Raw genomic sequence first — 22,261 nt, forward strand, 5'->3', positions numbered from 1 at the left:
TTTCATAGACACCTTACTGGACAACCTTTGTACAACATTTGCTGCAAATATATAACAGTGGTTGTAACAATGATCTATACGGTTACATGAGTAATGTCACAACTCCCCTGCCCTAACCACTAGCCCCCACTCCCCTCCCAGAGCCAGGGGGAGAACCCAGGAGTCCTGGCTCCCAGCCCCCCGTGCTGTACCCCACTAGACAGAATCAGCCATTCAGAGTGGAACCAGTCTGTGGTTTATTGCACCCAGGACAGGATCTCAGGGACAGCGTTGCCAGCAGCTGCATGGGGCCCGTCCCTGGTGCTCACCGGTTGGACTCAGATGGACGTACTGTTCTCGATATGGTGGGGATCCAGGTAGCGGTAGGGGATGGGCAGGGATTTGTTCCTCTCTTGAATCTCCTGGGAGATCTGGGCCAGGCGCCCCTGGAAGGCTGCGATCAGCTGCTTGGGCTCCTCCTCTATGAGGTGCTCATCAGGGTATGTGCCCAGGGATCTCTGCAAAGGAACAGGAGAGCGGTGAGAGACAGCATGGAAGGGCTCCATTGCCCGGGGCTGAGATGCAGCCACCTGCCAGGCCCTAGAGAATGGGGCAGGTGTTTAATAGCTGTGTAGCAACACTGGGAAGAGTTCAGGCCAGGGAGGGAAGGAGAATCCTGCAGCCAGTTGAAACAACACGGTGGAATTTATGGGTGTTTGAACGGAATCCCCCAAAGTGCAGCTGGGCCGAGACACCTGGGTTCATGCCCTGGCTCATGTGAAATGTCAGCAGGTCTTTTATTGTCACCATAAGGGGGGGAAGAACTCAGCTGAACAGCTTATTAAAGGGACACCCCCAGCCACAGCCCAGTGCCCCCTAGCACCACCCTGGGGCCAGGCCTGCCAGGGGAGAGTGCCCCCTGCTAAGCCCCGACCCCACTCCCTTCAGCACAGCTCCCCCTAGTGCCACCCTGGGGACAGCCCTGCCTGCCAGGGAAAGTGCCCCTGCTGCTCGCACCCTGCTCCCTGGCCCACAGCGCCCCCTAGCTCCCGTGTCCTCACCGAGTCCCCCGGTTCACAGCAGAGGACCCATAGGGTGTAGATGGCGATGCTGGTGCTGTTGACCTCTGGGATGGTGTCCAGGTAGTTCTCCAGGGAGGTGGTGCCCTTGGCCTGGGGTGGGGGGTTCCTCATGGAGCCCGGGAAGTTGGGCATCCAAGCTCCGAGCTCGTACTGCGGGCCAGAGAGACCCCCACAGTCAGAGGAGCCGGGGACCCCCCAAGCCCAGCAAGGGATCCCGCAGCCCAGACGGGGACTGGCCTAGCCCAGACAGGGATCCACCCCTGCCCTGACAGGGACTCCTCAGAGCCCAGCTGGGGATCTCCTCATCATCCTGCCCAGGAGACACCAGCACAGGGAAGGTCTGGCTCAACCAAGAGACCTGGGCACCCGGGGCTTGGTCAGAATGTCTCCCACGGGGAACGGTTAGGAAAGTCAAGATGGGGGTTGGGGTGCTGAGTGTGGCAATGGGGGAGGGTCCTGGGGGGCTGGGGCACAGTCCTGAGGTGTCCTGGGTCTCACTGGGGTTGGGTGCTGGGTCAGGGATTGGCTGCTAGAGCAGGGTCCTGGAGAGTGAGGTGTCAGTGGGGTGGGGGCAGGGTGGGGGTGTTGGTGGCTGGACCCCTGGGCCCCGTGTGGGGTGCAGGGTGGGGTGTCTGTGGCTTGACCCCAGATCCCAGTAGGGGTCAGGGAATGAGTCCCCAAGTGCCCAGGCTGGCCTCTCCCTACCTGCCCACTATTAAGGGCGGCGTGCCGGGCCGAGCAGCAGTAGATCCACATGGTCAGGTACTTGATGAGCTCAGGGATGCTCTGCAGGGATGAGGGGAAGCCTGCGGGATGCAGAACAGGTGTCACAGACCTGGCCCGGTGCTGCCCTGCTCCGTGGCCTTGAGCTGGGACCCCTAGAGCCAGTCTGATGCCTCCCTCTGCTGGAGCCTCTCCTGGAGAGTCGCTCCCCTGCTCTGGGCCTCAGCTCAGCCATGTGCCATCTCCCCACCCTGCCTGTTATCACAGCAGGGATGTTCCCAGTCACCCCACAGTCCCATCCCACCACTGTGACCCAGGCCACCCTGTCCCTCCAGGGTCGGACACCTTGCTCCCCGTCTGGGGGTCATGACGCCCATGGACAACTGCTGGGATCTGGCCCCATTGACTCCAATGGAGAGAAACCCATTGACACCAGCTGGGATCTGGCTGACAGTCATGAAGTCTGGAGATGCCCTCCAGTGACCCTGCATGGAGCCCAGTGACCAACGGCTGCAGAGCTCTGGGTTCACATGGCCCCTACCGGACTCCTCATTCCCCAGGAAGCCTTCATGGAAGATCTCGTCTGCCCAGGCCTGCAGCTCGCAGTCGGCCAGGACATGGGCATCGCTGCGGTAATAGTGTCTGACGATGCCGGAGACGAAGCTGGAAAGAGAAGAGATGTGTCATCTTGGTGGGGCAATGCAGGCCTCATCACTCCCCAGTTCACTAGTATCAGTCAGCCAGCATCTGCAAACAGCCCAGTGCTACCACGGACCCTTGCCGGTACCTAGTGTCCCCTCCACTTAACCCATTCCTAGCTGTGGGAGCATGACCTGGTGGCTAAGCCTCTGGTCTGAACTCCAGGTGATCCTAGATCTCATCCGAGGCACAGTTTAACTTTCCATTTCAAATTGGGCTTGCTCTTCTGGAAGTTAATATGTTAAACAAGAGTTGCCATTGCAACAAAACATCTTGGCTTGACTGAAACCAAGTGTTTCCATTCACCCCCAACGAGACCTTTTCCAGGAATTTGGTTTTGGGGAAAATTCCCAAAAGTTTGACTTTTCCTCTCCATTTTTGCGTATTTACAAGTTTTCATTCATTTTTCCAAAGCCAACGAATCTACCACACAAAGTAAGTAACGGGGGTTCGGATAAAGGCAGGGGAGGGGATGTGACATATCTATCTTCAGGGTATACATTAATAATAGACCTCTAATAAGTCAGCCCAAATTGCTTTGAATTTTTCAGGCATTCCCTTTCTCTGGAATGCCAGCCATTCGTTAGCTGAGTGATCAGCCAGATCGCCAAGCCAGGCATCAATGTTTGATGGAGGTTGAGTTTTCCATTGTGGTAGGATTAATTTTTCAGTGCCCAAAGCTGCCCGTTGGCACCACACTGCCTTGTTACCAGGGAACCTCCAGGTATCAGGAATGTAATCTGTGACACACTGTACCTCAAAATAGCTCCCTGTAAAAACCATGTGTGTCATTCATATATAGTTGTCATATTTCATACAAAGCATGCCATGTACGATATCATATGAAAGGTCATGATCTTCTGAAACCCCTTGTTCTTTCCAAATATGTATATCGCTAGTGTGTATGAAGTAATGAGATTTTGCTGGGGGGTTGTCACTGAAATATGCTGTAAATTTGCTAGTGACATTCAAAGAACTTCCCCCCACCCAGGAGAGTGTTCAACGATCATGAATAAGCAGGGGAGTTGTACTCAAGGGATTTACACTTCAATGAGGGCTGCCCAAGCATCACACAATGGGGACTGTTCCACTCTCTGACTCAGTTGCACAAGACCACCAGGGGGATTGCTCAACCCAGTGACTCAGCAAAGCCCACCAGGAAGACAAAAACTTTAACTGAGGAGGCTGGTCCCAGGCTTCTGGGAAAAGCCTGTGTATTAAGAACTGTAACATGAGAAAATTGCTTGATGTAAATGCTGCCTAGGTAATAAGGTTTATGATTTAGACTGTGCGCTTACCTTTTATTTTCTTTGGTAACTATCTCTAACCTCTTATGCCTGCCACATATAATCACTAAAAAAATCTAGATCTTTCTGTAGTTAATAAATCAGTTTTATATTTTACCTAAAACAATTTGGTTTGGTTGAAGTGCTCAGGAAATCTCAGCTCAGGTACAAAGACTGGTGCATGTCCTCTCCGCATTGAGGGAGGGGCGGACTGGGTAATAAACTGAAACTGGCCAGGCTTCTGATTAGGGCAAGATGGTATAGTTCTGGTGTGCAAGGCTGGAGAGAATTGGCTGGTGCCCTTCTCTGTGTGATTCATGAGTGGCTCAAGGATCATTCATGCAATCTAGCTGGGTGTGTGTGTGTGTGTGGGGGCGGTGTCTTTGAAAAAGTGCCTTTTGGGGAATTAGTTTTTTTTAAAACTCAGAATTCTTTATGTGGCAGGAAAGCCGTGTTTCTAAGCAACTCTGAGCCAGTGGGAATTTTCCACATGCCATCTGCATCCTTGCCACCTTCTGCCCTGGCTCCTGCTCCTTACCTCTCAATGGCCAACCAGATCTTCAACCCATCATCCCTGTAGTAGTAATTGGGAATGCAGTCAACCCCGCGCTCTTGGATATCATCAGGGAAGCAGAGGGAGGCATAGGAGAAGCAGGACATGCCCTTGGCCATCAGCACCTTCGTCCCCTCAATCCCCGAGCCCATACTCTGGGAAGGAACCAGAGACAGATCCTTCAACCTCTGAGCCACCGGGCCCGGAGCAGGTTAGAATGAAATACCACCACGATCTATTTCAGCGCAATGAGATAACTGACAATACGCCCCATGACAAATATGCCTTCCTTATGTTTCGCTTTGCATTGTACCCCAAAAATGACTGATCACTCGCAACCTCCGGTGTATGTCCAACCAGTTCTTAGAAACCTCCAATGCTGGAAATTCCACAACCTCTATACTTGCTCCAGAGTTAATTATTTTTAGAGATGTTTCAGAGTAGCAGCTGTGTTAGTCTGTATCTGCAAAAGAACAGGAGTACTTGTGGCACCTTAGAGACTAACAAATTTCGCTGATGCTCAAATAAATTTGTTAGTCTCTAAGCTGCCACAAGTACTCCTGTGCTTTTTATCTTTAGAGAGGGAAAGCTTTTCCTAATATCTAACCTAAATCTCCCTTGTTGAAGATTAATCCCATTACTTCTTCTTCTGCCTTCAGCAGGACCAGATAATTGATCATCGTCCTCTTTGTAACATATTTGAAGACTATCAGGTCCCTCCTCTCAGTCTTCTTCTCTCAGGACTAAATGTGCCCAGGTTTTTTTTAACCTGGCTTCATAGATCAGGGTTTCTAAACCTTTTATCATGTTTGTTCCTCTTTTCCGGACTCTCTCCAATTTGGCCACTTCTTTCCAAAGTCTCTCTCTCTCTCTCTCTCTCTCTCTCTCTCTCACACACACACACACACACACACACACACACACACACACACACACACACACACAACCAGTTCTCTAGCTGAGGTATCATCAGGGCCAGACAATGTCCTCCTGGGTTTTACACATGACACTCCTGTTAATACAGCCTAGAATAATATTAGCCTTTTTTCCAAATGTGTTGCATTGTTGTCTTATATTCCACTATAACTCCCAGATCCTTTTGAGCAGTACGCCCCCCCCCCCCCCCCGGCAGCCAGTTATGTCCCATTGTGCAGTTGAGCATTGGAGTTTTCCTTCCTTGGTGGTGCACTTTGCACGTGTCTTCACTAAATTTCAGCTTGTCAATTTCAGCCCAATTTTTGGAGCTGTCGCAGTGGCTTTGAGTTCTAATCCTGCCCGTTGAAGTGCTTGCAACCCTCCTGGCTTGGTGTCAGCATAAATTTTATCAGCAAAGTCTCCACTCCGTTATCCAAGTCATTCATGACAATATTGAATAGTGCCGTACCAGGCCTAACCTCTTGTGGGACCCCACTAGATTCCCTGTTTGACAGCGGACCATTGAGAACCATTCTTGGTGTCTGGTCTTTCAACCACCCATAGTAATTCCATCCAGCCCAAATTTCACTAGTTGGCATGTGGGATGTGTCAAAAGACTAAAATGAAGATATATCACATCTATTGCTTCTCCCCAGCCACAAGGCCAGCAACACTGTCCAAGAAGAAAATTAGGTTGGTTAGGGATGATTTGATCTTGACAAATCCATGTGGGCCATTCCTTCTAACCCTATGGGCACATATTGATTGTTTAATAATTTGATCCAGTATCTTCCAGTTAGACTGACTGGTTTATAATTCCCTGGGTCCTCTTTGTTCTTCTTTTCAAAGACAGATGTCATGTTTGCCCTTCTCCAGCCTGCTGGGACCTCACCCGTCCTCCAGGAGTTCTGGAAGTTCATTGCTAACAGTTCCAATGAGCTGAAAGCAGAGCCATATGGTGCAAACACCGGGACTAACTGAGATGGAGGCTGGCCCGAAGTACCTGCTCTCCAGGAGGTTCCCGATGCAGTTTTCATGGAGAGACAATATGGGAAGAGAGCTTCAGTGGTTCCAGGTGAGCCCGGTACTCGCAAGTATGTGGCTCTGGGAGGGGAATGGGGGTTAGTGGTTAGAGCTGGAGGAGCAGGGAGCCAGGACTCCTGGGTTCTGTCCCCAGCTATGGGAGGCGAGTGGGGTCTAATGGTTAGAGAAGAAGGGGCTGGGAGCCAGGACTCCTGGATTGTCTTCCCAGCTCTGGGACAGGAGTGGGGGCCTACTGGTTAAAGCGGGGGGGCTGGGAGCCAGGACTCCTGGGTTCTCGCCCCGGCCCTGGGAGGGCAGCGGGGTCCAGTGCCCCTGACTGTGGTGTCCTCTCACTCTTTCAAGGTTCCCTCCGCGTCCGAGTAGCCGGGTCCTGCCCACGACGTTGATGTGCAGCGTGTAGCGGGTGTGGGGCAGCAGCAGCTAGGGAGGGGAAGAGACACAGGGATGGGTGAGGGCAAGTAGGGAGCCACCCCCAAGCCCCAGCCCTGCATATATCCGGGGGGCAAGGACACAGCCCCTCCAAGAAATCAGCAGCGGCTCCTTCTCCCCCTTCATCCACGAGGTCGGGAGGATGCTGGACCATGATGGGTAGAATGTGGCGAGCGTGGGCCACGCCCAGCCTGGCACAAGCACCTGCCAGGCACACGCATGTGCAGCTGGGCACAGCTGGATGCCGGCAGTGGGGAACATCTGGCACGCTTCCCCTGCAGGGCTCTTCTCTCCCACACATCTGGCCACAGCTGGCCCCGGGGGTGCCTATTGGCCCTGTCCCCTCTGGGAGGGTGGCCCTCCCCTCTCTCACCTTGAAGAGCGGGTGGCACATGGGCAGCTGACGCAGGGTGGCCAGGACGAAGGCCTCATTGATCAGGTGAGTGAGCAGCAGGTGGCTCACGGCTTCGTGCACCAGGACGTCAGCGTAGCGCACCCAGGTCTTGGCCAGGATCCAGTCCCACTCGGAATCGCTGGGCAGGAAGATGGGGCTGTCGTGGCCTGGACACTGGCTGAGCTGCGGGGGAGGGGGAGAGGCCCAGGATGGGTGGGAGGATGGATTGGCACAAACCAAGTGTGTGAATCCTGCTGCTTCCCCCAGGGGAGCCCAGGGGCTGGAACCCGTCTGCCAGGATGAGGGGACATGACGGTGTCACAAATCCAGTGTTAGAAAGAGGAGACACAGAGCTGGGGTGTGCACACATGCATAACTGGGCCCACACATACAGCTGGGGTGTGCATACTCACACAGCTGGGCACACACAGAGCTGCAGTGTGCATATACACACAACTGGGCACATACATGCATGCACAGAAGGGTGTGGGGGGATTAGGGAGCCTGGACTCCTGGTTTCTCTCCCTGGCTCTGGGAGGGGAGGGGAGGGAAGGGAAGGGAAGAGAAGGGGAGGACTAGTGGTTACAGCAGGAGGGCTGAGTGCTAGGACTCCCGGGTTCTCTCCCCAGCTCTGGGAGGGCAGTGGGGTCTGGCAGTTAGAGCTGGGGGACTGGGAGCCAGGACTTCGGGGTTCTCTCCGTGGGCCGGTCCTTTAGATGGCAATGGCCAGCCCTGGGACTGTGTAGCAGTCGGGGCTGCATGGGGGTCCCACCAGGCAGCTTTTGGGGGTGCCAGGGACTGTTACCTGAATGGCTATGGGGACGAGCTCCCCGGAGGGCTGCACGTGCAGCAGGCAGAGGGGCGCGGCGATGTACTGCTGGTAGCCATTGATTGTGTTGGCCGGGACGCCCTCCAGGATTTTATAGTCAGCGAGGAAGATGTTTCCCTTCTGCAAGGCACAGGGAGAGCAGACCAGAGTGTGAGGGCTCGTGGGTGCCAGTGCTTCCAGGGGTTCAGAGCAGGGACCCCAGGGCATGGGGGAAAGCTGGGGTGTCCGTGCTGTGAGCTTCCCCACAGCAGTGCCCTCTCACCGTGCTGTGAGCTTCTCCACAGCAGTACCCTCTCCCAGCTCTGTGAGCTTCCCCACACTAGTGCTCTCTCCCAGCGCTGTGAGCTTCCATGTAGCAGTGCCCTTTCCCAGCATTGAGAGAGTCCCCACAGCAGTGCCCTCAGCATCGTGAGCTTCCACGTAGCCATGCCTCTCCCAGTGCCATGAGCTTCCCCGCAGCAGTGCCCTCTCCCAGTTCTGTGAGCTTCACAGCAGCAGTGCCCTCTCCCCATTCTGTGAGCTTCCCCACAGCACTGCCCTGGGACTAGACTCTGGAGCCAAGTGGCCAGTGTGAGCGCAGCCACTGGCTCTGGAGTAGGGCCCACTAGTCAGCTCTGACCCATGGCTGCTTGTGCCTGGAGCGATGCTGGGGAGGGAGCTGCAGCGAGAGCTGAGACTGCAGCCTAGTCCCCCCAGGGGTGTCCCCAGAGCCCCACTTACCTCCAGCTCGTCCTGCAGGCTGGTGCTCTCCCCCAGGGAGGAGGCCACCATGGCCGGTGTGACAGGGAAGTTGCAGGGGAGCTCTGTGCAGCGCCGGATCACCACCGGGTGGACCCCGTTCAGGAACTGGTACCCGAAGAATGTGTCCTCTCGCCAGTGCACCCGCACGTAGTCTGGGGGGACATAGGCAGGGCAACCACGGGGTTAATGGGCCAGGACTCAAGGGAGCCGGGTTTGAGACCTGCCCTGGGCATCTGGGGCAGCTTTTGGTGTCTCTCGGGGCCACAGCCTCCCCCAGCTGGAAAACGAGGCTAATGGTCCAGCATGAGGGAGGTCCAATCTCAGTGGGGGTCTGGGCAGCACCTGGCACAATGAAGCCCCCCGTTGGGGGGGGTGTCTGAGCAGTGTCCAGCACAAGGGGGTCCCAGAGCATGGTCAAGGGGTCTGGGCAGCGCCCGGCACAAGGGGGTTCCTGAGCATGGTCTGGGTGGTCTGTGCAAGGCCTGGCACAAGCAGTGCTGCTGTCTCTAGCCACTTGCATCACACTCATCCCTATCACTGTGGTCTGTGCGTGGGGGCTCCTGTGGGCCCAGGCGAGTGGGAATCGGAGGGGTGGGGGGTCACCCACCTGTGATCAGGGTCTTATTGAAGCAGAAAACCTTGTTGATGTCATCCAGCTTCACCCAGGAGTCGGTGCAGCTCAGGAAACCCTTCAGCTGCAGCTCCACCTTCCTGGGGGGACAGAGAGACATGTGAGAGCCCCCGGGGGGGGCTTGGGATGGGGATGGCCATTTCTGCCCCCGACAATAACAAATGGCCCCCCCTTTCTTCCCCACAAAGATGCACTGGTGGCAAAGTGGAGCCACGCTCAGGGCAGCTGCCCCCTGTTGCAGTGATGGGCTCAGGCTCTCGTCAAACTCAGGCAGCATGGCTGCAATGGTTACACCTGGGTTTTCAAGCTCTTCTCCCCTACAACAAGGACTAGAGTGAGTAATATGGGATTAGGGGGTGTATGGGGACGGATAGATAGACAGATTGATCGGTGGGGATGGAGAGAATGAGAGAGAGAGAATGGATGTGTCTGGGAACAGATAGAGTTAGGTTATAGAGTAGGGCTAGGGATAAGGGTTAGGGTATAGAGCAGGGTTAGTGGTTAGTCCCTGGGGCAGGGCCTTGGGGGCTGGGCTGCACACACATATGCCTCCCACACCACAGGAAAGTGGATGTCTTGCTGAAGGGTCAGAGTTAAGGGTACGGAAAGGCACTAGGCTACACAGTTGGGTTAGGGCTAGGGAAGGACTATAGGGCCTAGGCAGAGTAAGAGACGAGTATGGGATGTGGGTTACGGTAGGATTAGGGAAAGGAGAGGTACAGGGTTAGGGTTAGGGGTAGGGTTTGGTTTAGTCTCTGGGAATGACCGGGGCTGTGGGGGCTGGCAGTCACACATTGACCCCATGCTCGAGGAAGGGGGAGGTCTTGATGAAAGATTGGAGTTACTGTGTTATAGTATAGAGTTAGGGTTAGTGTATAGGGTTATGATTAATGTACAGGCTTAGGGTTACTATATTGTGTTTTGTATGGGGATATGGTTAGTGTAGGGTTGTTTATTGGGTTAGGGTTACTGTATAGAATTGTGTATACAATTGGGTCAACAAACATGTGGACAAGGGGGATCCAGTGGACATAGTGTACTTAGATTTCCAGAAAGCCTTTGACAAGGTCCCTCACCAAAGGCTTTTATGTAAATTAAGCTGTCATGGGATAAAAGGGAAGGTCCTTTCATGGACTGAGAACTGGTTAAAAGACAGGGAACAAAGGGTAGGAATTAATGGTAAATTCTCAGAATGTAAATTCTCACATGGGAAAAGATAACCCCAACTATACATACAATATGATGGGGGCTAATTTAGCTACAACGAGTCAGGAAAAAAATCTTGGAGTCATCGTGGATATTCTCTGAAGATGTCCACGCAGTGTGCAGAGGTGGTCAAAAAAGCAAACAGGATCATTAAAAAGGGGATAGAGAATAAGACTGAGAATATATTATTGCCCTTATATAAATCGATGGTACGCCCACATCTCTAATACTGCCTACAGATGTGGTCTCTTCATCTCAAAAAAGATATACTGGCACTAGAAAAGGTTCAGAAAAGGGTAACTAAAATTATTAGGGTTTTGGAACGGGTCCCATATGAGGAGAGATTAAAGAGGCTAGGACTCTTCAGCTTGGAAAAGAGGAGACTAAGGGGGGATATGATAGAGGTATATAAAATCATGAGTGATGTGGAGAAGGTGGAGAAGGAAAAGTTATTTACTTATTCCCATAATACAAGACCTAGGGGTCACCAAATGAAATTAATAGGCAGCAGGTTTAAAACAAATACAAGGAAGTTCTTGTTCACACAGCGCACAGTCAACCTAAGGAGGTTGTGAAGGCCAGTTCTATAACAGCGTTTAAAAGAGAACTGGATAAATTCATGGTGGTTAAGTCCATTAATGTTTATTAGCCAGGATGGGTAAGGAATGGTGTCCCTAGCCTTCTGGCAGGAGAGAGATCACTTGATCATTGCCTGTTAGGTCCACTCCCTCTGGGGCACCTGGCATTGGCCACTGTCGGTAGACAGGATACTGGGCTAGATGGACCTTTGGTCTGACCCAGTACGGCCATTCTTATGTTCTTATGTATAGGTTATGGTTAGTGTATAAGGTTAGGGTTACTGTATAGGGATGTGTATAGGGTACAGGGTTAGTGTACAGGGTTAGGGTTACTGTACAGGATTAGGGTTACTGTACAGGGTAGTGTATAAGGTTAGGGATCGTGTACAGGGTTTGGGTTAGTATACAGGGTTGGTAATAGGGTTAGGGTTGTGTACAGGGTTCGAGTCACTGTACAGGGTTAGTGTACAGGGTTAGCCTTAGTGTAAAGGGTTGTGTAGAGGGTTACTGTACAGGGTTGTGTACAGGGTTAGGGATAGTTTATCGGGTTGTGTATAGGGATGGGTTAGTGTACAGCGTTAGGATTACTCTATAGGGTTGTGTACGGGGTTAGGGTTAGTGTACAGGGTTGGGTTAGTGTACAAGGTTAGTATTGCTGAACATGGTTACTGTACAGGGTTAGGGTTACTGTACAGCAGGGCTAGGCAACCTATGGCACGCATGCCAAAAGCAGCACGCCAGCTGATTTTCAGTGGCACTCACACTGCTTTGGTCCTGGCCACCGGTCCGGTATTTTAATTTAATTTTAAATGAAGCTTCTTAAACATTTTAAAAACCTTCTTTATTTTACATACAACAATAGTTTAGTTATATATTATAAACTTATAGAAAGAGACCTTCTAAAAACGTTAATGTATTCCTGGCATGCAAAACCTTAAATTAGAATGACTAAATGAAGACTCGGCACACTACTTCTGAAAGGTTGCCGACCCCTGGTGTACAGGGTTGTGTACAGGGTTAGGGTTAGTGTACAGGGTTGTGTACAGGGTTAGGGTTACTGTACAGGGTTGGGGTTAGTTTCTAGTGGCAGGCCTAGAGGCAGGCACTGGGAACAGGCCTGGGCCATGGTTAAGCAGCACTCACGCGGTCACCCCACGCAGCAGGAAGTTGGTGCTCTTGGTTAAGGAGTACGTGGAGTTAGAGTCCAGATCAATGATGTTGTCCACGTCCAGGCACCGGGGCAGTCCAGGGGCGAACTCCTTCCACCTGGGCAGGGAGAGACCTCAGGGGATATTAGCTCTGGCCTGCTGCTGCCCCGACAATCACTCAGCCGCAGTCCCAGGCCTACCTGTCTTGTGGTTTCTACCACCACCTCCATCCCCGGGACCCTGCACAGCCCTGAGCCACAGGGAGCTCCCCCAACCCCCATCAGGATCTCACTCACCTGTAGCACTCACGTCGGTGCTTCAGCTCAGCCTGCCGCTGCTCCAGCAACAATGGGGAATTGGCATCGTTACAAATCATCTGGCCTGGGGGAGAGACAGAACGTCAGAGAGAGAGAGACAGGGATGTGTATGGGATAGATAGATAGATAGATAGATAGATAGATAGATAGATAGATAGATAGATAGATAGATCGACCAATCTATCAATCGATCTAGCGGGTGTATGGGGGTGGATAGATAGCTAGAGGAATATACAGGGATGTATAGATAGAGGGGATATATGGGGATGGATAAATAGAGGGGATGTAAGGGGATGAATGGATAGATAAAAGAGTGTGTACAGGGATGGATATACAGAGGGGGTGTATCGGGATGGATAGATGGGGGGGTTGTACAGAGATGGATAAATGTAAGGCTGTGTGCGGGGATGGATAGATAGAGGGGTTGTACGGGGATGGATAGATAGAAGAGTATATACAGGGATGGATAGATGGGGGTGTGTATGGGGATGGAAAGATGGGGGTGTGTACAGGGATGGATAGATGCAGGGAAGTGCACAGGGATGGATGGATATGGGTGTGTATACGGGGTTCGATAGATATGGGTGTGTATACGAGGTTGGATAGCAGAAGGGTGTGTGCAGGGATAGATAGATAAAGGGGGTATATCGGGATTGATAGATGGAGGGGGTGTAAAGTGATGGATAGCTAGAGAGGTGTGTACGGGTTCGATAGATAGGGGTGTATGTACAGGGTTGGATAGAAAGAGGAGGTATGTGCAGATGGATAGATGGGGGAGGACAGGGTTGGATAGACAGAAAGGTGTACAGGGATGGATAAATAGAGGGGGTGTACGGGGATGGATAAATACCTGGGGTGTATGAGTATTGATGGATAGATAGAGGGCTGGGTATGAGGATGGATAGATGGGGTGTGAACGGGGATGGATAGATGTAGGGGTGTGTAGGGGGATGGATAGATGTAGGGGTGGATGGGGATGGATAGATAGAGGGTGTGTACAGGGATGGATAAATAAATGGTGTGAACTGGGATGGATAAATAGAGCGGGTATATGGGGATTGTACAAGGGTTTGCTGGGGCTCGACCCTCTCCGGGGTGGCGGGGAGCCACACTGGCTCGCTACACCCCGTTGAGCTGGGGGGGGGGGGATTAGTCCAGCTGTGGGGTCTCCCTCAGCAGCCCTTGCTGTAACTGGAAGCAACAGGATTAGGCCCAGGCCCTAGGTCAGGGCGGGGCAACAAACAGTAGGCTCCAAGCCTCCAAAGGCCTAGGAGAGGGGGGGGTCTGCCACCCACGGGTTGGGTGGCAGGGGGGACGCAGGCCCTCCCACTCCATTGCGTCTCAGCCCGGGGCCCTAGCAGTGACAGAAGACCCACTGCTTAGTCAGTGGGGATCCTGGCCCCAACACACCAACATAGGCTCTGGCAGTGCTGCAGCCAGACTGGGGTCGGCTGCCCCCGGGCTACTTCCACACTCCCCCTCAGGGCCTACCGAGGTCCTGGTGTCGGCCTCTGGGGGATCCAGGACCATGGGTTCTTCAGGGCAGGGATTGATCGGCAACCCCGGCAGCTCCTCCGGATAGCGGGCGCAGGGCAGCCCCGGCAGCTCCTCCGGAGAGCGGGCACAGGGCAGCCCCGGCAGCTCCTGGTGGCCACCTTGGGCTGCGGAGTTTTCCCAGCCACGAGCTAGGCTGGAGACGTCTGGTCTCTCCGGCAGCTGGGGCTTTACTGAGCTCGGAGGACAAGCCTTTATACTTCCGGGTCGCCGCCTGACCCTCTGAGGGGTGGGTTCTGAGCTCCCTAGCTCCACCCACTCTGGCCTCTGGATGGGCTCTTCCCCCTCCGGGGTGGCGGGGAGCCACACCAGCTCGCTACAGGATGGATTGATAGTAAGAGGGGTGTGTACAGGGAGATGGATAGACAGAGGGGGTGTATGAGGATGGATGGATAGATTGATGTGGACGGGGAGGGATAGACAGAGGGGTGTGGATGGGGATGTAGAGACAGAGGGGTGTGAATAGGAAAGGATAGAGAGAAGTGTGTGTATGTGGATGGATAGATAGAGGAGGGTGTATTGGGATTGATAGAGGGGTGTATGTGGATGGATGGATAGATAAAGGGATGTGTGCAGGGATGAATAGATAGACGGGGTATAAAGGGATGGATGGATAGCTAGAGGGGTGTGGATGGGGATTGATAGATAGAAGGGTATAGACGGGAATGGATAGATAGAGGAGTTATACAGGGATGGATAGAGAGAGGGGGTGTATGGGGATGGATAGATAGGGGTGTGTGTACAGGGATGGATAGACAGAGGTGTTTATACGGGGATGGACAGATAGAAGGGACGTAGGGGGATGAATAGACAGAGGGGCGTGTACTGGGATGGATATATAGAGGGCATGTATGGAAATGGATAGATGGGGGTGTGGACGTGGATGGATGGATAGAGGGGGTGTACGGGGATGGATAGAGAGAGGGGTGTGGAAAGGGATGGATGGATAGAGGGGTGCGGACAGGGATGGATGGATGGGGGTGGGTATGGGGATGGATAGATATAGAGGTCTGTATGGGGATGGATACATGTAGGGGTGTGTATGAGGATGGATAGATAGAGGGGTGTGGATGGGGATGGATAGATAGAGGGGGTGTACAGGGATGAATAGACAGAGGAGTTGTGTGGGGATGAATAAGTAGAGGGGTGTGGACGGGGATGGATTGATGGATAGATAGAGGAGATTGGACGGGGATGGATAGATATAGGAGGTGTACGGGGATGGATAGACAGAGAGGGTGTATGGGATGGATATATAGAGGGGTGTGGATGGGGATGGATAGATAGATGAGGTGTACGGGGATGGATATACAGAAGGCTGTTTTGGGGGAAGGATAGAGAGAAAGAGTTTATGGGGTTGGATAGGTTAATGGGTTTGTATGGGGATGGATAGATGTAAGGGTGTGTACAGGGATGGATAGATAGAGAGGGTAAATGGGGATGGATAGATAGAGGGGTGTGGATGGGGATGGATAGACAGAGGGGGTGTATAGGGATGGGTAGCTAGAGCAGGTGTATGGGGATGGATAGATAAAGGGGGTGTATAGGGATGAATGGAAAGATAAAGGGGTGTTGATGGGGATGGATAGATAGAGGGGTGTGTACCAGGATAACTAGCTAGCTATGAACCCAAGCGGCACCAGGCCAGCCCCCATGCCCTATCCCCGCCAACAGCCCGCTACCTTTGCCCTCCCGCAGCTCCAGGGTGCGGTAGCCCTCGATCCACTGGTAGCAGGGGAAGCGATAGGTCTGGCCCTGGGGGGAGATGACCTCCACGAAGCTGCAGTACCAGTTGTCGGTGGGGTAGAAGGAGTAGGGCTCCTTGTGGAGCCGCACCAGGATGATGTCACCCAGCCAGCGCCCGCAGCACAGCTTGAACTCCTCCACCTGCAATGGGGGGGGGGGGGAGAGACCGCAGCATGAGGGTGTGACTCAGGGATTAATCCAGCAACTCGGGGTGAACCGTCAGCATCTCTCTCCCACCCCGCGCCTGCAAATAAAATACTTGTTAGCTTCCTGTGCCTTCACTGTGTGGATGTCTCCAAGGAAACACAGATTGGCCAGGTCACTGTTGCAACTACTGTTCTACTCAGCACCTGCCTTTCATTAGCCTGGAGGTAGAGGCCAAGGTTTTCTGGTTTCACTACAGCTTGAGGTACCTCAGCATAGCCGAGCAATGTATAGGAGAAGGGCACAATCCCTTTAAAGCCTTTGTGAGCCCTCAAGCGGTGCCCACCATGTTTTAGAAGCTGTCAGAAACGGGTCAGAGCAGCCCTGTGCATCTAATCTTGGCCTCAGTTAAAGCAGAGGCTGATATCCTGCCCCCCGGTCATCCAAGCCCTTTACCGTGGGCCCAGCCTGCCCCATCCATGCCTTGCAGTTTAATGAGAGGTGCACCCCGTGTGACTTTGCACTTCATATGTTTTATAAAAATATTTTTATAAGTGTGGATATGGTGTAACTGGAATATTCTTTATGCAAAACGTCTCTTGTAGGGTATCATTACAAACCTTATAATCTACTGAGTGTGGTCATCCTATTTGTATGACTGTATCATTCTTGTATCTGAAACTAGGAATATGAAATATAACTCTTAGGTCCTATTGTAATTATGCAAAGTGTGGGTCATTAATGGTGGTTAGGAATCTTGATGGCTCCCATTAATCAGGACAATTGGTTGTAAATGGCTCTGTTTACTCGTAATTCTTCCTGTATACATGTATGCCAGCAAGTGGGTAATGAAATCTGACAGTCACATGTGATCATGTCACCTGAACTGTAATCCATCTTTAAGCTAGTGCTTTTCCATTGAGAATGGGGTGGGGGGTGGAGACCCAGAAAGACAAAGGATTCCCACCTTGGGCCAAAGCTATAAAAGGGAGTGGAAGAGAACAAAGGGGGCCACCAGTCATGATAAATCCTCGACTTACCACCTGAACTGTAACTAACAAGGGTTGTACCAGGGGAAAGGATTGGGCCAGCCTAGGAAGGAGTCTAGTCTGTGAAAGAAGCTTATTGGAACATCTCAGAGGGTGAGATTTACCTGTATGGAGTTTCTTAATGTATTAGGCTTAGACTTGCGTGTTTTGTTTGATTTTGCTTGGTAACTTACTTTGTTCTCTCTAAAGAACAGGATACCTGTGGCACCTTAGAGACTAACAAATTTATTTAAGGTGCCACAAGTACTCCTGTTCTTTTTGCGGATACAGACTAACATAGCTGCTACTCTGAAACCTGCCATTTGTTCTGTCTGTTATTACTTGGAATCACTTAAATCCTCCTTTTTATACTTAATAAAATCACTTTTGTATATTAACTAACCCAGAGTAAGTGCTTGATACCTGGGGGAGCAAACAGCTGTGCATCTCTCTCAGAGCCTGGACAATTTATGAGTTTACCCTGCATAAGCTTATACAGCATAAAACGGATTTATTTGGGGGTTGGATCCCATTGGGAGCTGGGTGTCTGGGTGCTGGAGACAGGAGCACTTGCTGAGCTGTTTTCAGTTAAGTCTGCTGCTTTGGGGGACGTGGTTCAGACCTGGGTCTGTGCTGTAGCAGGCTGGCATGTCTGGCTCAACAAGGCAGGGTTCTGGAATCCCAAGCTGGCAGGGAAAACGGGCTCAGAGGTAATTTCAGCACGTCAGGTGACAGTCCCAAGGAGGTCTCTGTGACCGAACCCGTCACACCCCACTCCCCAGGGCCCCAGTATTGAACCCCAGCCTTACAGGTCCTAGGGCGCCCTCCTGAGCCGCTGCCCCTCCTTGAACCTGCAGCCCCGGGGCAGCCGTGGCCCAGGTCCCCGATGGGCTGGGCTGGCCACGCTCTCTATATAAAGACCCCAAGAGCCAGAGGAAGCTGGCTGAGCCACAGACTGATGCCTGTTGCCTCGTCCAGCCCTCTGCCATGGCTTCACCTGGCCCTGTCCCACGGCCTCACGTGATCTCCACCCAATCCACTGACCCGGCACCAAGTACCAGATCTTCCAGCCCTCTATGAAAACACCAAGCATTGCCCCAGATGTCTCCGATACTGATCGACCTCCTGGCTATCTAACCCCTTGAGTCTTGCTCTAGACACCCCCCTTTAGCCCGCCCTGTCCCCCGGGCATTACGGTCCCTGCAAATTTTCCCCCTGTGACCCCTGGCACTGGCTACTCACCAAAACACCAGGCCTGCCATCCCAAAGGAGCAGCAGCTCGGGGCTGGCATGGCACTTAACGCTGCTGCAGTGAGATCTAGTGCTAGCGAGTAGATGCATATCGTGAGTCAGGGTGTTGGCTTCTAGGGCCTACCGTGAAACATATCAATGCCAGTTTGGCAGCTTCTCTTCTGTCTCTTTAGACACCAGGCTGTGACTCCACAAAGAAATACAGCAACTTCTGCACTTGGATGGGTAGACAACCCTTGTTTATTGCAGCAGGTGGAAATTTGGATGATATTACAATGACTTATTGAATTACTTAATCCTTCTGCTCAACCTTGCTAAACTCTTCCAATTAGTAGCAGTGAATAGTAAGTGCTCAAGCCAGTGTGGACAATACCCCGTTTGCCTGTGAATATCTAGTGGACTCATAATACGGACAAAGCACCCAATACCTGCAGGAGCAGCTCGCTGCCACTGCCAACAACCAGACAGATTTAAAACATACACTCCAGAATGGTGTTAAAAGACCTTGACCCTGTCAGAGGAGGAGGAGCAGTTCTGGTGGTGGCCTGGATGTTGGACTATATTACAATGATCAGGGCTCCAGGTGTTACTGTGGATTATTATGGCTATTGGCCTGTTGTTAAGTACTCTAATTTTGCAATGTCTACTGTGGTGGTGAAGGGGAGCACAGACCCACAAGGTACAACCACTAATTGTCATGGAAGAGCCCTCAACCACAGTGCAACACATAACCCAGACCCAACCTCTCGGGCACACCATAATGGGGCATCTGGCACACTCATTGGAATATGGATGTCCGTACGAGGGAAGGTGCAGAGCAAAGGGGGCAGTGGGGCAAATGGAACATCTGCACATTCCACCTTGATGCCTGGCTCTATCAGGAAATGTGTTGCCATATGTCCTAGGCTTTTCCCGGGATACCTGGGCCAGCGGATCCCAGAAGAAAAGAAAAAGAAGGGGGTGGAGTGTGAGGATATAGGCTTGTTTGTCAGCCTGAAATAGAATTTGGGGTGTGACTTTTTTATCCTTATACTAAAATGTGGGAAGGAAAGACAAAGACACGGCATGTTACATGTGCCCACAACCAGATGGGCTGATAAGAGGTGGAACTAAAATGTTACAGGGCGTGCTGGGAGTGTAATCTACGAGCATACACTGGGAGGCTGCCTGGCTCCTCTTTCCAGCCAAGATCAAGCATCCAGTTAGGAGCGACAAGAGCAGCTGGGCGGGGAGGAACACAACACACTAAAAGCCGGAGAAGAGCCTCACTCCTTACCCCGCTGTAGTAGTGCAAGTGGCCCACTCCAGCCAGGGGTGGGGCAGAAGCAGCCAGGGAAGCTGTGGAAACCTGCAGCTAATTAGGGCGAGGCTTGTTAGGAGCCGGAGGGGAGGCAGCTGCCGGGACAGAGCAGCTATAAGGAGCTGCCCAGCAGAGCGGAGGGGAGTCTCTCCCCAACAAGCAAGGGAGAAGGATGGGCTCCCAGGGATAGCACCAGAGATAGAGCAGTGCTGGGCAGGCTCAGGAGAGCAGAGGGGGAGCTCTGGCCTGTTACCTGCTAAGCTGGGCTAGGAGGCTGCCGCTAGAGGGTCCCTGGGTAGGGACCCAGAGTAGCAGATCGGTCTGGGTCCCCCCTTGCACTGCACCTGGCCATGGAGGAGCAGGGCTGATACAGACTGCAACTTGGCCCTGAAGTGAGGGGCTAGACTTTGGGTTGTGGTTGGCCCCTGAGGCGGGTGCAAGCCACAGGACTGCCGTAACCCCTGGAAGGGAGGTGAGGAAGAAGTTGTGGGCACTGCCACAAGGAAGTGTCCTGTAGAGGACTCTGCTGAGTGGGGAAGCAACTCAGGTCTGAAATAGTGGAGTAGAGCAGACAACGGACACCCCCTGCAGAGGGCGCTCCAGAGGTGGACTGAGCTAATCCCCGGAGCAACCAGCAGCTGGTGAGTCCTCCGCGCCGTTACACCCTCCCGTGGGGTACAAAAGCGGTAGGATGAAGACCCCAGACTCACGCCTCTCCAAAACGGAATATGACCATAAGCTGTAAGGGGTGGAACCAGGGGTGTGCAAGGCTGGTATATTTGGGGCTGATAAGAAGGAGGTGGGGGAAATTGGGGAACAGGGACACAGGCCGGGCTCTGCAGCATCAGAGCTGGGAACAGAACTCTGGGAAATAAACCTTGCCAGCGTGTAGAGCGATGGATGTTTGCTTGGAACTAACCCCAATAAACATCATGTTACCTGCACTTTGGACTTCTGGTCTTCTGCTTACTGTCCATGTGGCAAGAACCAGGGGAGGGGGTGAAGGGAAAGCCCCCAACATGCACCATCCCTCAGCGTCCCTCCCAAACCATCATGAGTTTGATTTACAAATCATGAGATTAAAGCAGTAACCCGTGTGCTTTGTATTTTTGAGGCATTTCTACAGCTAGTCTATTTTAGGTACCTGTCTGGCACCCATCACTGCTGTCTTGAGGCACCTTGAATCTTTAACACATTTACCCCCACTGCACTTTTGTGAAGTAGTACAGTGCTGTTATCCCCATTCTATAAATGGGGAAACTGAGTCACAGAAAGGCTTTCAGACAGTGAGACTGCAGTAGCACAGGGAATAGAATCAGGATCTGTCATAGCCCTGGCAACTACTTTAACCACTGGACCATCCTCCCCACACAGTATAATGAAGACATAGAATGGATTTTTCAGTTCTGGCAATTCCAACAAAGTTGGGGGGCACAATTCACTTCTGGTCAAACTGAAAAAATTAAATTTTTGGCCAATCAAAAAGTCAGGGGACATCATTTCAGGTTGAACAAAATATTTCATTCGACCTGAAAATGTTTTGTTTTGATTTCAAGCATTTTTTAATGTTTTAAACAAAATGAAACATAAAAGAAATGCTCATTGCCTAGAAAAATTGAATACTTTCATTTTGAAAATGAGAAGACTGAAACATTTTGATTTTTTTGTTTTGGAACTCAAACAGTTCAGTGGAATCAGTGCAAATTTGTGAAAGGTCGTGCCAAATAGCAATTTTTCACCACAAAAAAAATTAGAGTTGAAAATTTGCACCACTTTCTCTTCTCTAGCATGAACAGTAACATTCTCACAATAAAAGCTGCCAGTCTACTGTAAAAATCATGTGACTCCAGGCACTGGAGATTTAAGAAAAAAACACCAACTATTTGGAGATCTTTTAAGCTGCACTTAGTTCAGGTTTTCTGCGCAATCGAAGGGACTAGAAATTCAATATTTTTTCAAATGAACGCAGAGTCGCCCAGCGTAACCCCATGACTCCAGAAGCTCGGGATTGATGCCCCAAGTCATGAGCATTGGCGACCCCCCCCACTTTCTACTGGGAGGTTCTGTCCACAGAGTCTGGCTCCGTTCTACTAGTACTCACCGCCTCGGGATTGAAGTCCTTCCCCCAGTTGTCGAGGGGCTTCTTGTCACTCTCCTCATGGGTCCCCACCAGGGTGATGGAGATGGAGCTGAACGTCCCAGCTAGCAGGAAGTTCCCGGTGGCAACACGGACTTTGTAGGTGCCCATCGTAGTTGGTGAGGAAGAGAGGAGTATATCTAGAGGGTTCCCTTGTCTGGCTTTCTGTCCTTGCCGGAGATCCGTTATCTCCCAGTCCTGCCCCGCTGCTGGTTTTTATATTGCCCTCATTAAGCAGCTGGTGATGTGAGTGGTGAGTTCTTCCATGGATTAGCCTTCCATGGATTAACACTGGGTGTTGGACACACGCAAAGGGCGGTGAGGTTGACTTGGCTAATTTTCATTTCCAATGAATGCTTAAGGAGGCCTCCGCCCACTGCCCACACAGAGTGATAAAACAAGCGGTGACAAACCAGGTGTTGGACTAGATTGGTAACTGGTATATTTCTGATATGGGAAATGTAAGAAAGAGTGACTCCACAGCAGACTCCAGGATTTGGAGTGACCGTTAGAAAGAAATATGTCTCTCAGCCGGCTCTCTCATCCT

The 22,261-nt window shown here is 52.0% G+C and overlaps 1 protein-coding gene across 1 annotated transcript; it reads right to left on the bottom strand.

Annotated features, from left to right (window-relative positions):
- Positions 1-270: 270 nt before the first annotated feature.
- On the bottom strand, positions 271-21,834 carry LOC117870107 (hydroperoxide isomerase ALOXE3-like). Its single transcript, XM_034757303.1, has 14 exons — positions 21,679-21,834; positions 15,791-15,995; positions 12,534-12,618; positions 12,233-12,355; positions 9,282-9,385; positions 8,654-8,826; positions 7,910-8,053; positions 7,084-7,287; positions 6,615-6,701; positions 4,308-4,477; positions 2,326-2,447; positions 1,767-1,867; positions 1,041-1,211; positions 271-497 (listed from the first exon to the last, which is right to left on the bottom strand). Exons 1-14 carry the CDS (start codon positions 21,823-21,825, stop codon positions 318-320), a joined length of 2,016 nt encoding a protein of 671 aa, XP_034613194.1. The 5' UTR covers positions 21,826-21,834; the 3' UTR covers positions 271-317.
- Between the last annotated feature and the right edge of the window lie 427 nt (positions 21,835-22,261).

The sequence above is a fragment of the Trachemys scripta genome, chromosome 25, assembly GCF_013100865.1.
Source record: "Trachemys scripta elegans isolate TJP31775 chromosome 25, CAS_Tse_1.0, whole genome shotgun sequence".
In the NCBI taxonomy this organism is placed as follows: domain Eukaryota; kingdom Metazoa; phylum Chordata; order Testudines; family Emydidae; genus Trachemys; species Trachemys scripta.